The sequence below is a fragment of the Corvus cornix genome, chromosome 5 (genome assembly GCF_000738735.6).
Source record: "Corvus cornix cornix isolate S_Up_H32 chromosome 5, ASM73873v5, whole genome shotgun sequence".
NCBI classification, from domain to species: Eukaryota; Metazoa; Chordata; class Aves; order Passeriformes; family Corvidae; genus Corvus; species Corvus cornix.
This window is the reverse complement of record NC_046335.1, coordinates 30,808,477-30,821,773: the sequence shown is the minus strand read 5'-3', so window position 1 is coordinate 30,821,773 and position 13,297 is coordinate 30,808,477. Positions and strand designations below refer to the sequence as shown.

The 13,297-nt window shown below is 45.4% G+C and overlaps 1 protein-coding gene across 1 annotated transcript in view; it reads left to right on the top strand.

The window, feature by feature from the left end:
* Positions 1 to 1,378: 1,378 nt before the first annotated feature.
* The window catches only part of MEIS2 (Meis homeobox 2), a 172,765-nt gene continuing 160,846 nt past the window's right edge, over positions 1,379 to 13,297 (top strand). Inside the window, 8 exon segments of the mRNA XM_039552327.1 lie at positions 1,379 to 1,672; positions 2,697 to 2,766; positions 2,769 to 2,882; positions 2,885 to 2,924; positions 4,555 to 4,696; positions 5,213 to 5,263; positions 6,034 to 6,084; positions 6,973 to 7,122. Of these exon segments, the coding sequence (XP_039408261.1) occupies positions 1,661 to 1,672; positions 2,697 to 2,766; positions 2,769 to 2,882; positions 2,885 to 2,924; positions 4,555 to 4,696; positions 5,213 to 5,263; positions 6,034 to 6,084; positions 6,973 to 7,122 (630 nt within the window). The 5' untranslated portion in view covers positions 1,379 to 1,660.

Sequence of the window (13,297 nt, the reverse complement as noted above, 5' to 3'; positions counted from 1 at the left end):
CCCGCTTCAAGACATCCAGAGCGTGTTTGATAGCAGCGATCACTTAATGAAGAGCGGTGCCCAACACGGTTTGAACGAGGCGTTCTCTCCATGCCCTGGAAAATTAATTTTTAGAAAAGCACAATGAATTGTCAGAGGGAAGAAGGCAGGCTGGCAGCACGGCGCGCTGGCGGAGCCGGGAGCGCCGGGCCGGAGCAGCCTCGCTGCCGGGGGCAGAGCAACTTTGCGCGGCCCCCCCGCGCGCTGTAGCTCCCGGTGCCCCCGGGCTCGCGCACCGCGCGCGGCAGCGGCGACAGCCGGCGACTTGACCGAGCAGCCCCGCGCGCCGCCAGACGCCCGACACCGCGGGTAATCGGAAGGTATTTTGTTGCTCAAATAATCTAGCGCAAACCAACCCGGGGCCGGGCTTCTACCGCACTTTTCTTCTCGCTCTCTGCAGTTTCCCCTGCCTCTCCCCCCTCTCGCACACACGCACTCTCCCTGTCCTTCCTCCCCTGCCTCCCTCCCTCGCTCCCTCCCTCGCTCCCTCCCTCCCTCCTCCCTCCCTCGCTCCTCCCTCCCTCTCGCTCGCACGCTCGCTCGCTCCTTCCTACACGCCGTGCTTCGCTCGGGCAGGGGCTGCTGCGCGGCTCCCCCGCGCGGCGCCGCGGCCGCCCCGCCGCCGCGCTGCGCATCCCCGGCGCTCCGCCGGCTGGGGCGCCCCGCCGCCCCGCGCCCGCGCCCGCCGCCGCGCCCCGCCGCTCCCCGCCGCCGCCGCTCCCCGCCGCCGCTCCCCGCCGCCGCCGCCGCCGCGCTGCAGGACTGGCTATGGCCACCACTACTTCCGGGTTCCGTCACTTCATTCTCCCGCCGATCAGCGCCGCAAAACTGAGCCTCTTCTATAAGGCAGCCGGCAGCCAACCTGCCAACACTTACTGACACTCACTCATCCCAGGGAGCGAGGGAGAGAGGGAGACAAAATACCTGCCGGGAGGAAAAAAAAAAAAAAAAAAAGGAGAGAGGGGGAAGTCCGGGCTTTGCAAACTATTCAATTTTTCTTCGCATCTTTCCCCACCCCCCTTCACAGTACTTTAAAAAAAAAAAAACCAAAACCAAAACCAACAACCCTATAAGCGATCCTAAAAGGCAAAACCCGAGCACGGAGTTACTGGAAGAAGAAACCGGGGTTAAAAAGATTCCTCCTCTCTTCTTCATCATCATCAACCATCATTCATTCACTACCTTGACATTCCCTGGCTTTGATTGACAGCTGGAGTGGCAAAAAGCCATGAGACACGACAGTTTGGTTACATGTGGGTTGCTGACGGGCCGATCGTAACCTTCAGTTTGGGGGCTTGACAATTTTTTTTTTTTTTTTTTTTTTTTTTTTTTTGCGTAGAGAAAGAAAAAAGGAAAAAGAGAGAGAGAAAAAGGAAAGAGAAAGAGACAGAAAAAAAGAAGAAAACACAGAAACTCATCGTGGTTCTTGACTGTTTTTTATATATTGTTGTTGCTATTGTTGTTGTTATTATTATTATTTACCCATATTGGAGGATAGGAGAAGTCTATAAGTGGGTTGCAAAAAAAAAAAAAGGAATCTTCTTCACTCTAAATCACTTTCTTTGCTGGACTGGGATATTAAATATACGACACATCCAGGAGTTTATTGGAGCGCAGACTGATGGCGCAAAGGGTAGGTTTAAATCTCCAACACTTACCTATATATAAATCCTCTCTTAAGAGGGGCCTGTCCGATTTGCTCTCCTCTGTTGCTGCTGATGATGGCGGCCACTATTAAAAAATAGCAGCAAAAATTATTCACTGGCTTTTTGTGTGTGTGCATGAGTGTCTCTGTGTGTGTCTCCCTGCAATTGTTCCACGCTTTTTCCTCTCTAGCTTTTTCCCCAGCAGTGCGATTTCCCTGCTCTCTGCCTGCTCAGTAGCACGGGTTTCACAGGGGAAAGCTTGCTGCTGCTGCTGCTGCTGCTGCCGCCGCCGCTACTGCTGCTGCCCAGCAAAGACTAAGAAATACATATGTGTGTGTGTGTATATACGAATGTATATATATGTATACACATATAGCTGCTTCTTTTTTTGTTTGTTTGGGTTTTTTTTTGGTTTTTTTTTTTTGGTTTTTTTTTTTTTTTTTTGGTCTCTGGCTTTGACAAGGACAAGGGGAATTGCTACTAAATAATGTTTCTGGTAACTTTCAGATTATTTCCCCCTTTATCTCCCCCCCTCCTCCGGATGCACCCTACCTTTCCTCTCTCCTTTCTAGTGTTGACTTATTTATCTAGTTGCTTTTGATTCTGCTTGTTTATTTTTTTTATTCTTTTCTAATGCAGAGTAACTCTAGTTTCTCTCCTCCGTTTCCTTCCTTTTCATCCCCGTTTCCTTGTTAGGGTTTCTCCTGCCCGTGCTGAAGAGGACCATCTTCCCCCACACACGCAGACAGGCATACACACTTTCCCCTTTTACCTCTCCTTGCACCCCCACTCCTCCCTCAACCCCTCCAGCCCCTGCTCCCGGTCCCAGCTGATTTCATTTTGAGCATTTCTCTCTCTGTTGTGGCTGTTCTTGTTTTGTTTTGCTCTGTTTGTGTCTGTCCGGGTGCTTTACTCTCTTCTGACTTTTGTTGTTGTTTGTTTGTTTTTTTATTCCCCCCTCTCTTCTTCTTTTTCTTTTTCTTTCTTCTCTTCCGGCCCGTTTTTTGACAGTACGATGAGCTGCCCCACTACGGCGGGATGGACGGAGTAGGGGTGCCGGCGTCCATGTACGGGGACCCCCACGCCCCCGGCCGATCCCCCCGGTGCATCACCTCAACCATGGGCCGCCGCTCCACGCCGGACAGCACTACGGCGCCCACGCCCCGCACCCCAATGTCATGCCGGCCAGCATGGGCTCCGCAACGACGCTCTGAAGCGGGACAAGGATGCGATCTACGGGTAGGTGCCGCCGGGCCGCCCGGCGCCAGGGCCCGGCTCCGCAGAGCTGGTGCCCGCGGAGCGGCCGGGGCAGGAGCGGGGCAGGCGGGCGGCGGGGGCTCCCGCGGGGCCGCGGCGGCAGCGGCAGCCGGGCCCGGAGCGCAGTGGGGCGGGGGAGCCCGGAGGGTCCGGGGGAAGGCGGCGGCCGGGCAACCCCCAGCCGCCCGCTCCGGAGGGAGACCCGCGCGGTGGCACTGCCGTGGCCGGCGATCTCGGGACGAGGGCGATCCCGGGACGAGGGCGATCCCAGCCTGACTCAGCTGAGGTGCCAGCACCCACGGGAAACGGGTGTTGGAAAACAGACCTCTTGGGGAGAGAGGATGGGTTGGAGAGAGGTAGTGTTGCCTTGTCCTTCCATTTTTCTTTATTTATTCGGATTTTTTCTCTTTTGTGTTTGGGGGAGGGGGGGGCTTTTCTTACCCGTGGGGTTTTTTTCCTTTCTTGGAAAGGCCCCACTTAGGAGTTAGAGACGTCTCTCATTGCTCTGGATTTTAGTTGGAGAAGTGTTGTTCTGGTGTTCTCCTCTGTGCCATAATACCACTCTTCCAACTTTGTAAATAAAGAGCTATTCACATCGCGGAAGGTAGTAAGAATAAAAGGGATTCACTTCTTGCAAACAGCTCTTCCCAGAGACAGAAGACATAAATACATTGGGGGCAATGAGCTGAATTCTCTATTTAAGAAAGAAAGAACACGAGGAAAAAGAAACCTATACCCAGCAAAACTCAAGCCTTCACCAGGGCTTTGCTTGGAGGGAATGACACCGTTTCCCTTCAGTGCCTTTTGGAAAAAATACTAACTGATCCTAAAAGGAGAGCTAGTAACATCTATGACAGAGTGTGGGGCCTTGATCAGACACCAAAGGGGAAAAGAAACAAATGCATGCTTACTACTTAGCACGCAGATAATTTTTTTTTTTTTTTCTGACTACACCAACTATGGGAAAATATTTCGCGAAGTGCTCCCTTCCTCCACCCCCTCCCCAGCTCACTTATCTGGACAGATGGTATTTTACTTGGGTGTGCTTCCTAAGCCAGGAAACTTCACCACATTTTTGCTAGCAGGCCCCTTGAAAAATAAAATTACGTATTAAGTAGTTTGCAGTTTGCCTAGCTGTGCTCTCGTTTTAGGTCATAGCTGGAGGGTAGGGATGGGATCTTCCAGGTTTTGCGGTATTTTAAGCTGTGGCAAAAGTGTAACATTCTCAGCTGAGCTGCTGCTTAGCACGTTCGGTGCCTTGTGCGTTTAGGGAGGTCACTTTTGTCCTCGTCGGTGAGGACTGCACGGGGGATGTGGTTCGGGCATTGCAATTTCAAAATTAAAAAAAAAAAACAAACCCAAACAAACAAAGCAACAACAGCCAGCTCACCACCAAACCCAGCATTTTTATTTCAAAATGTGGTTCTCCACTGCTCTGCCCGGAGCATTACTGCGAGACTGCAGAGTGTGGCTGTGCCCGTGTGTCCGTCTCTGTGTGTCCGTGCATTAAAAAAAAAAAAAAAAACAACAAAAAAAAAACTTGTTGATTACAGCTCTTCTTTCCCCCTCTTCCCCACCCCCTCCCCTCTCTTTGTGTGCCACTGCCCGGTAGGCACCCGTTGTTCCCCCTCTTAGCTCTGGTCTTTGAGAAGTGCGAGCTGGCGACCTGCACGCCCCGGGAGCCCGGCGTGGCCGGCGGGGACGTCTGCTCCTCCGACTCCTTCAACGAGGACATCGCCGTCTTCGCTAAACAGGTCTGGCACCTTTCCCCCCGCCCGCGACCCTCACCAGCTCTCCCGCCGCCTCCTCAGCGCCTCGACCCGCACGGCCGGTGCTGGCAGGGGCAGCCTCCCTTTGCCCCCCCCCCCCGGCGCCCCTCTCCGGCGGGGCGGGGGTGCGCTCTGGTGGCCCGGCTGGCCCTGACCCCCGCCTCGGCCGGCAGCCCCTTCACGCTGCCGGGCTGGGACTCCCGGTCCTTGCCCTCCTGTATTAGTGATAGGGAAAGGTAGCTGTGGCCGAGTTTTGGAGGCAGAGAGAGCGGGAGGCAGGCAGGGGAACCAAAGGAGAAGGCTCCCGTGGGACGGCGGCCGGCTCAGTGCCGGGCCGGCAGGAGCGGAGCGGGCTCCTCTCCATAGCTCGGTGGCCCAGGGCGTTCAGCCGGATTTTGGTACCGGCCGGTTTTGTCAAAGGGATTTTCCCCCTTCGGGCGATCCGTTTACGGGGCTAAAGACAGAAGCTGTAGTTCACGCCGGTTTTCCTTCTTCTTGCAGGTCCGCGCCGAAAAACCACTTTTTTCTTCAAATCCAGAGTTGGACAATTTGGGTAAGGCCTGCTCCCCCTTCCACCCACTCCCCTCTCGCCCTTCCCCGACCCCTCCGCCAGCTGCCGGCAAGCGCCCTCCTCCGCCCGGGACCGGGCCGAGCGGTGCGGCGGGGCAGCGGCTGCCGGTCCGGGCACCGGGCTGCACCGGCATGGAGAGGGGCGCCGGCCGGTCGGCAAGTTGCCTTCAAGGGGCTTCAAAGAGCTTTACTCTTAAGGCCAGTCAGAGCAAAGTCTCAAGCCCCGATGCATTGCAAAGCTGAGTTTGAAAGCCACAGGAGGCTAAAGTGAAGGAAGTAACTGCTTAAGAAGAGAGAGCTGGAGATTTCTAATGTAATTCTTTTGCTAATGTGAACGATTTCAATATTCAAAGTGCCTAAATCCGCTTGTAGAGAAGATGCCAAACTATTCAAACACACAGTCACCCCCCTTTCTCCTGCGGGCGGGGATGGGGGTGGGAGCGTGTATTTGACTTCTCTGGGGACCCTCAGGGATGAGGGCCGGGGTGCTGAGAGGGGAACGAGTAGAGGAAGAGGTTTTCTCCAAGATCGCGGTAATAGAGCACTAATCACCGCTCCTGGAATAAATATGATAAAAATCAAGTGTTTAGGTTAAAGTTGATCAAAACTGTTGAAGCGTGACCAATGAGCTAAAATCCTGGATAATGACCGCGCGCCCTGACAATCCCCTTCTCCCCCTTTTCCACTCGGGCTCTGCCCAGCCCCTGTGCTCCTGTCTCCCACGTAACCCCTTGCTCAAAACTTTCTTGCAGATGATCCAAGCAATACAAGTACTAAGGTTTCATCTTTTGGAATTAGAAAAGGTAAGAGCCACGGAGGTGGGCGGGGGGGAACGCCATTCCCTGCCCCCTCTCTCCCTCCGCCCCGCCCGCCCCCCCCTCCCGGCTCCCTTCCTCCCGACTGTTTGGGCTGACTTGTAAACATGGCCAGAGAAGATAGGGGTAATGCAGTGTGACACTGTAACCTGTGCCATCAGAGCATGTGACACCGACAGACATGCCCAGACCGTTTTTTTCCCTTTTTGAGCGTGTGTAATTTCAATATTTACTAATATTAAATATTAAACCCCTTTAATCCTTACGGCTTTCCTCACTTTCCCACTCAGAAATATTATGTTTAACAAAAAGAAATGAAAGCACTCGTTCCCCTCTCCAGCTCTGTCAGGCACATTAACCCCAAGCAAGCACTAAATGTTTGGAAGAGGCAGGGGCCCCTGCGAGGCGTGGGCAGGGGCTGTGCCCTGGGACGAGACTGGCTCTTCCCACAACCTCAGCAAGTAGCTTCGTTTTACTGCTCCCGGCCATTTAGACCTCTTTTTTAGCCCCGGTTTAAATTGATCCCGTCCCGAGTGTCTAGTTGTACCTGTCTGGGTTGTGTATGCTCCGGGGATACCACCTGGGTTCAGCCCCCAGTGTTCCGATGTTATCACCAAATCCGATTTTCTTCAGCACACAAGTCCGAGCCCACTATCTCTCTCTCTCTAACTTGTTGCTGCGGCAAGTCTCTAGAGAATAATATGTGCTGCAACAATTTCTCTATTGTTTCCTTGCCTTCAACTATTGTCCCCCTTAATTAGAGTTACTTGTGGAGTAGATCAGAGGGCTGTTCTTGCTCCAAAAAAAAAAAAAAAAGAAAGTTGAAATACAGTATTTTGCCATTATTGATTCTGTTATTCTTGTTATTCTTTTCAGGTTCATGAATTGTGTGATAACTTCTGCCATCGGTACATTAGTTGTTTGAAAGGAAAAATGCCAATAGACCTTGTTATTGATGAAAGGGATGGCAGCTCCAAATCAGACCATGAAGAACTCTCAGGATCTTCCACAAATTTAGCCGATCATGTAAGTCCTTCTATTTTCTTTATGACACTTTTAAAATCTTTAGGCTACTTAGAGGACCTGTTCCTGATTTCCTTGCTTTGCTGGTGTTGTCTATTAGTATTATTACTACCTTAACCTCTTGCAAGCTCGAATCCCATCTTCACACTTCCTTCCCTCTCCCTTTGTAAAGTTGTAGAAATGCAAAAGATTCCTTCAGTTTTCATCTGTAAAGCATCGAGTTTGCAATGGTTTGTAAAGTTTCCTGGTCTGGGCGGCTTGGAGAGCTAGCGAACTGTCGGTTTGATGTGGGGATCGGTGCTTTCTCCTGCTTTTGCCAACTTTGTAATCAATGCATCAATGTAAGGAAACACAGACAAGAAAGTTAGGAAGAAAGTTTGGTGATTTGCTCCCCCCTCCCCTCTCGTGGGGATGACAAGTGATGAGAATTATTGGCAATACTACACTGCATTAAAAAAAAAGAGGTTAGCACATTAGAGTTTCCAATGCTTTTGCTTTATAGCAACTTATTGTCAGAATATGGACTTACTGCCAAACGCCTGAAGCATCTTCATAATAAAAGACAGTAACCTTGATGAAGCAATTATTAACAATGTATTACAGAAAGTTGGAGAGAATGATGATTGAGTAACCGTAGGTTAGCGGTTGATTTTTAACACTTTAAGAGTTGGTGAATTAGTGTAATGGGTGTAGGACTGAACATTGGTGCGTGTGGTGAGGAGAGTGCCTTTGTTTTTCCGGGTTTTGGAGCGACTCTTGTGATCCTTCAAAAGATGTAGATGCAGAGAGACTTTGGGATGTGAAGGGAAAGATTGCAGCTGGTACTGCAGAAAAGGGAAGGAATAGCTTTGGTTAAAAAGAGTGGGTGTGAACTCCACTTTATTTATAGGAACGCATCCCTGGGGGGCAAAGAGGTTTATACAGTTTTAGATTCAATTGAACTAATAATCTAAATGATAGAGTCTAATATTTTAGCAGTTGAAATATTAATTTAACACCCAGTGTGAAGTTAACCATGCTTTCTGCACAGGCGCCTGCCTTTATTTCCCAGTGTGTTAAGAAGAGTAGCTGGAAGCCCAGGGAGAATGAGCTTTCTAGGAGCTTTTGTTTCCTTTGAAAACATGTTGTTTTTGTGTGTATTTGGTAATTACATTAGACCTGGACTGAAGCTGAATTGGGAGATAAAATAATAATAAATTCTTCTAAATGTCCCCCTTCTGGCATGGCTTAGTTATGGGAAATATTTTTGGACTCAAGCCTTAGCTTTCATTTTCTCATTTGTATTCAGTAAACATTGCATGACAAGGTTTGTGCTATGTTTTACATTTTAAATCTATTATTTTGAGAGAAAAAAATATATGCAGAGCTTCCTTAAAGTTTCTCTGCTTATCGGCTAACTCACATGTAGGTAATAAACTCCATGAGGCATGACACAATTTCAAAAATATTTGTTTCATGGCATTTTACAACCCTAAATTCGTGGGCATAAGTATTCTGGGAGAGTACTAGAAAAGAAATTGAAATGAGTGGCAACCTGAAAGATAGTGAGTCACTGTGTAAAATTTAGAGAAACAGGAAAAAACCCAACAACGTGTTTCTCCAGTGCAGTTTCTTTACAAGAGTGTGTTTCAAGTGGAAGTGTAGAAATGGAGCATGCTTATGTTTATACTGAAGAGATTAGATAAACTAGCCTGTTTAGGGTTCTGGCAGATGGCAAATGCTCAAGCCAATTTGCAGTGCTCCATTATAATATTTAAATTCACACACAATGATAGGACAGGAGTGGAGGGGGTTAGCATTTTGATAATTTGGTAACTATTATCTTCCCTAGAAGAATCTCCTCTTGCTTTTGTGGCCCCAAAAACAAACTCAAATAAATATGACAACCTATTTATCTTGCACCCGTTAGGGTTTACCACTTCATTGGGTATTATAATTTAAAGCCTTTTATTTCCTGGAGATTTGAGCTATAACGTTTTTACTTTAGCCCCCTGCTATTTGTTTTGAAAGGAAGCAATAATTTGTGCAACCAGAACACCAACTGGGAAATGAAGAGTTGTATCACATAGTTACATTTTATTCATGCGTTTTGGGAAATGTGTCTCCTTATTGGATTTTTTTTTTTTGTATATTAGCTTGTTTTCCTGACAAAACTTTAACACCTTTTTATAGCTTAGTCAAACTACCATGTTTTATATTTGCAAGGTTCCAGTAGAAAGAAATGCACTTTTATTCATAGAAAAGTAGAAGCTTTAAAAAAATGGCTAATAAAAACATGCAAGTCTATTAAAAATGAGCTATCATTTTTGAGCATCTACCTGAAAATGCAGCAGTTCAAGCATGCAAATTTGTCCAATTTGGCTCTCCAGGTTTATTTTTTTTCATTTGCCTTGATATGCATATTTAATATATAGCCTTAGGCTAGATCTCATTTGGTGAAAGTTGGTGCAGGGGTGATGATGAGCCACTTCAGAAGGACAGAGACAGCATGTTGTTTCCTCTGTTTTATGTATTGGCCCACTATTCTGATCCACGGGTCTTCCCCTCATGGTTTTATTTGCACATGAAATACTAGGAACATTTCAACTGATTGGCTATGAATAATGATAGCCCAAAAGAAGTGTAGGTTAATTTGTTGTGTGCCAAGGTTTCTCTTGTGGAGGTGACAGTTTGTGACAGCTGTTTGACACCCCAAAAATTCATACCCCTCTATTGTTATTAAATGGTGTAAAGCTACCCTCTGTGTGTTTAATGTGAATATGAGGAGTGATAGTAGTGACAGTGGCAGTGCTGAATTAGGAACTAAGGCAGCTCTCAGCTTTATTGTTTTTCTAGACCTTAAAACAGACATGAAGGAAAGTAACGGAAAGAATTGTAGGATTAGCCAATATTTACCATAAGACTTTAAATGGGGTACTCAAATATTGCATGCTTCCCCTTTCAAAATCTATTGCTCTGCTATTTATATAACTTAATTGGAAACCAAACCCAAAAACAACAAAGGAATAAACTCTTCAGAGATACACCTGTGCTGAAAAAAGGAGACAGCTGTAAGCGGCTGTGCTGTACATGTTTGGTAATAAATGTGTTTATTGAATTTTATTTTAGTGCGCTATTAACTGTTATGTAATGTAGTTAGTGTAAAGGGTCCAGGGACTTGGTAGATCAAACAGTGCAGTGCTGGCCACAAGAAGCTGAAACTTTTGTTATTATTCTGCTGTGTTTAGTAAATATAACAGCCCATAATTAGTGTTTGAATTTTTAACACACTTGGTTTTTTTTATTGCTCTGAGGTATTAGCTGTAGATGGGAAGAAGGTAATCATAGCTATGCCCTGGCTGAACCAGATTAGTTAGGGGAAAAAAAAGATAAGAAAATAGAGAAAAAACCCTTTGCAGCTGCAGTTCAAGTCTGGTTTCCCAGCACAGACAATTTGTTATTGTTCAAAGAAACATATTGGGCCCTATCCTGAATTCTGTGTTCAGCCTAAAATTTCTGATGAGACTGTTGACAGATTTTTTTTTCTCATTTCAAGCTATTCAAATCAGAAAAACACAATGCTCATAACATTTGGAGATTTTAAAACTTTTTTTGAACATATGATAACATTTTGTACTTTAATTACATTTGTTTTGTAGCTGGCCTCACCTGGTGTCATACAATTGTTCCTTTAGCAGAAACCTGTTTTGAAGCCTAGTAATTCTCCCATAGAAATTTATGGCTCCCCTTCCACCAGCTTTCGTGGGAACAGGACCAGGGCCTCAGTCTTTTTGATATTTGTTTATATGTTTTAGTCAATTTGTAGCTCAGAGATAATAACATACGGATCATAATTCCTAAAGTATAATTAAAATGGATAGAAATATACATACATCTCTTTAAAAAAAAAAAAAGACTTGACAGATTAGAAATCCAGCGTCTTAGCTATAGAAGAGAAAGATTAGTCTGAGTATTAAACCTTTCAGCTCTCACATGAGGAGATACTTATTTAGTACTTTTGGATATCCAGACAACTTAACATTTCTTTAATATTTCTCCTCAAAGAATGGTCTGTGCAAATTCCTGGCATTTTGCAGATAAGAAAAAGTAAAAATAGTGTAGTACATATCTGTTCCAGTAATATAATGAAATCGCTAGGTAAGGTTTCACTGAGTAATGAAGCAGTAATTTGGGAGCCTGATGCTAGAATCTCCAGGTGTGCCACGCTTTTGTGGACTTCAGTGGGAGTTTTGAGAAACACCAGATTAGATCCCAAAGATGCCCTTTCTGTCTGTAGTGTGTCAGAAGGAAAACTAAGTAGCTAGCTGCAACAATAATAAGGCAAACTTACAATGTGGCTTAAGACTTAGGACACTGCGGTAGGCCCTGTGCTTTCTGAAGGGGCAAGGATCATCAGGAACTTTCCAAGACTGTAGATAGTGTTGTGCATTCCTGCTTTTTGATGGGCCGAGGTACACTTCTGTCAACAGCTGAAGTCTCAAATTTGAGTCTACAGCTCAAATTTGAGTGTTTTAATTTCAATCTCTGTTCTCTCAAAATGAACCAATAATGTTTTTCACTTTCTGTTTGATGACTGTGTTCCCTTTTTGGTTTGAGTTTTCTATCAGTCTAGATGAAGTGTAGCTACACAGAATGACACAGAAGGACAATTAAAAAAACCCAACAGCCCCCTGATTTTTCAAGTCTCAGTTCCTTGGTGACAGGTGGATTACATGTCTGATTTCAATCTTAATTAGAAAACACAAAGCACGCAGCTTTACAGAACACTGCCATGTTCTAGGAGGGTCAAAAATTGCTCCTGACACTTCCTCAAATGCAAAATCAAGGCACAAAAATTAAAACTTGTACATATATACAAAAATATCTGATAGATTGCAGTGCCTTTTTTATTGTTTCGATTGTGTAATTTTAGTACAAAAAAGTAATCATATTAAGTAAACATTTGTAGAAAAATAAACCTTAGTAATAACAGTAGTCTTTTTTAGAAAACATATATATTATGTCAAATTAGAGTTTTTCATGTCTTATTTGCTTATTAAAAGTTTCTTTGAGTAGTAAGTTTACTTTTAAAGGCACTTGACATGATCTCTAAGATACCATCCTGAGCTGTACATGCACGAAACATAGACGCAGATACACACACAGAAACACAAGTGCATGCATGTGATAGATTTCCGTGTCCTGCATAGTCTATCGTATTTTCATATATGGCTGTGGCTAGATACAGATTTTTGGGGTATCAGTCATGTCAGTCATTCCGCTGTGTTTACACGTGTTACTTGTAAGAGCAAGGTGAGCAGGATTTGGATTGTGTTTCGGGGGGATAATGCCATCTCTATCAAGTACTTCAGTTCAATTTTGTGTTTGTAAAATTAATTTACCAGACCTTTGAGTCCAACCACCTTTAGAAACAATAAGCTTTATATCCATTGTAGTTTCTTTTATAAAAACAAGTTGTGTTTTGTTTGTTCTTTCAAGATTAATGATTTTGTTAATTTCATCTGATAAAATTATATTGGGGCCTGATCCTGTCAGAGTTGTATTCTTGAAACTTCCGTTAAAATCTGAAAGTCAAATCCTGCTCAGCTTACTCACATGGGTATCGGCTGGCCTGATTGATTTTGCTTCCCAGTTATAAATAAGAAGCAGATTCCTTATGGTTAATTGAGTCTTTAATATCACCATAAAAAGCAGTATGAGATCAGAATCAGCCCTAGCAGGACTACATACACTCACAAAAAGCTAGCCAGACTTTGCCCAGCAGATATTTTGGACATACAAAGTAAGAATTGCAATTTATCAGAAGCTCATCTTATATCAAATTTCTCTGTTACAACATCTCTGTTCAAGAAATCCTGTAATAGTTAAAAACTCTTTTGGTTTCCAGCAGATTTTCAGCATCAACAAAAGAGTAATGTGTCAGATTGGCTTTGTATGCCTTTTTTCCTTTCTGTTGCTCTTTTCTAGCTTTAGCAAAATTCAGTGGTGGTGCTAAATCAATTTTTTTTTTTAAACTTTCAAGGGAGAAACCACTGGTAAAATTGTGTTTTCTAGGGAAGGCCGTGTGTGTAAATGAGAAACAGTGGATAGCAGTGGAGTGATCTCCTGTGGCCCTGCTAGTACAAGCTTTCCCCATATTGTCTCCTGCTTTTATATTAATTACAACTTGCATTATCAG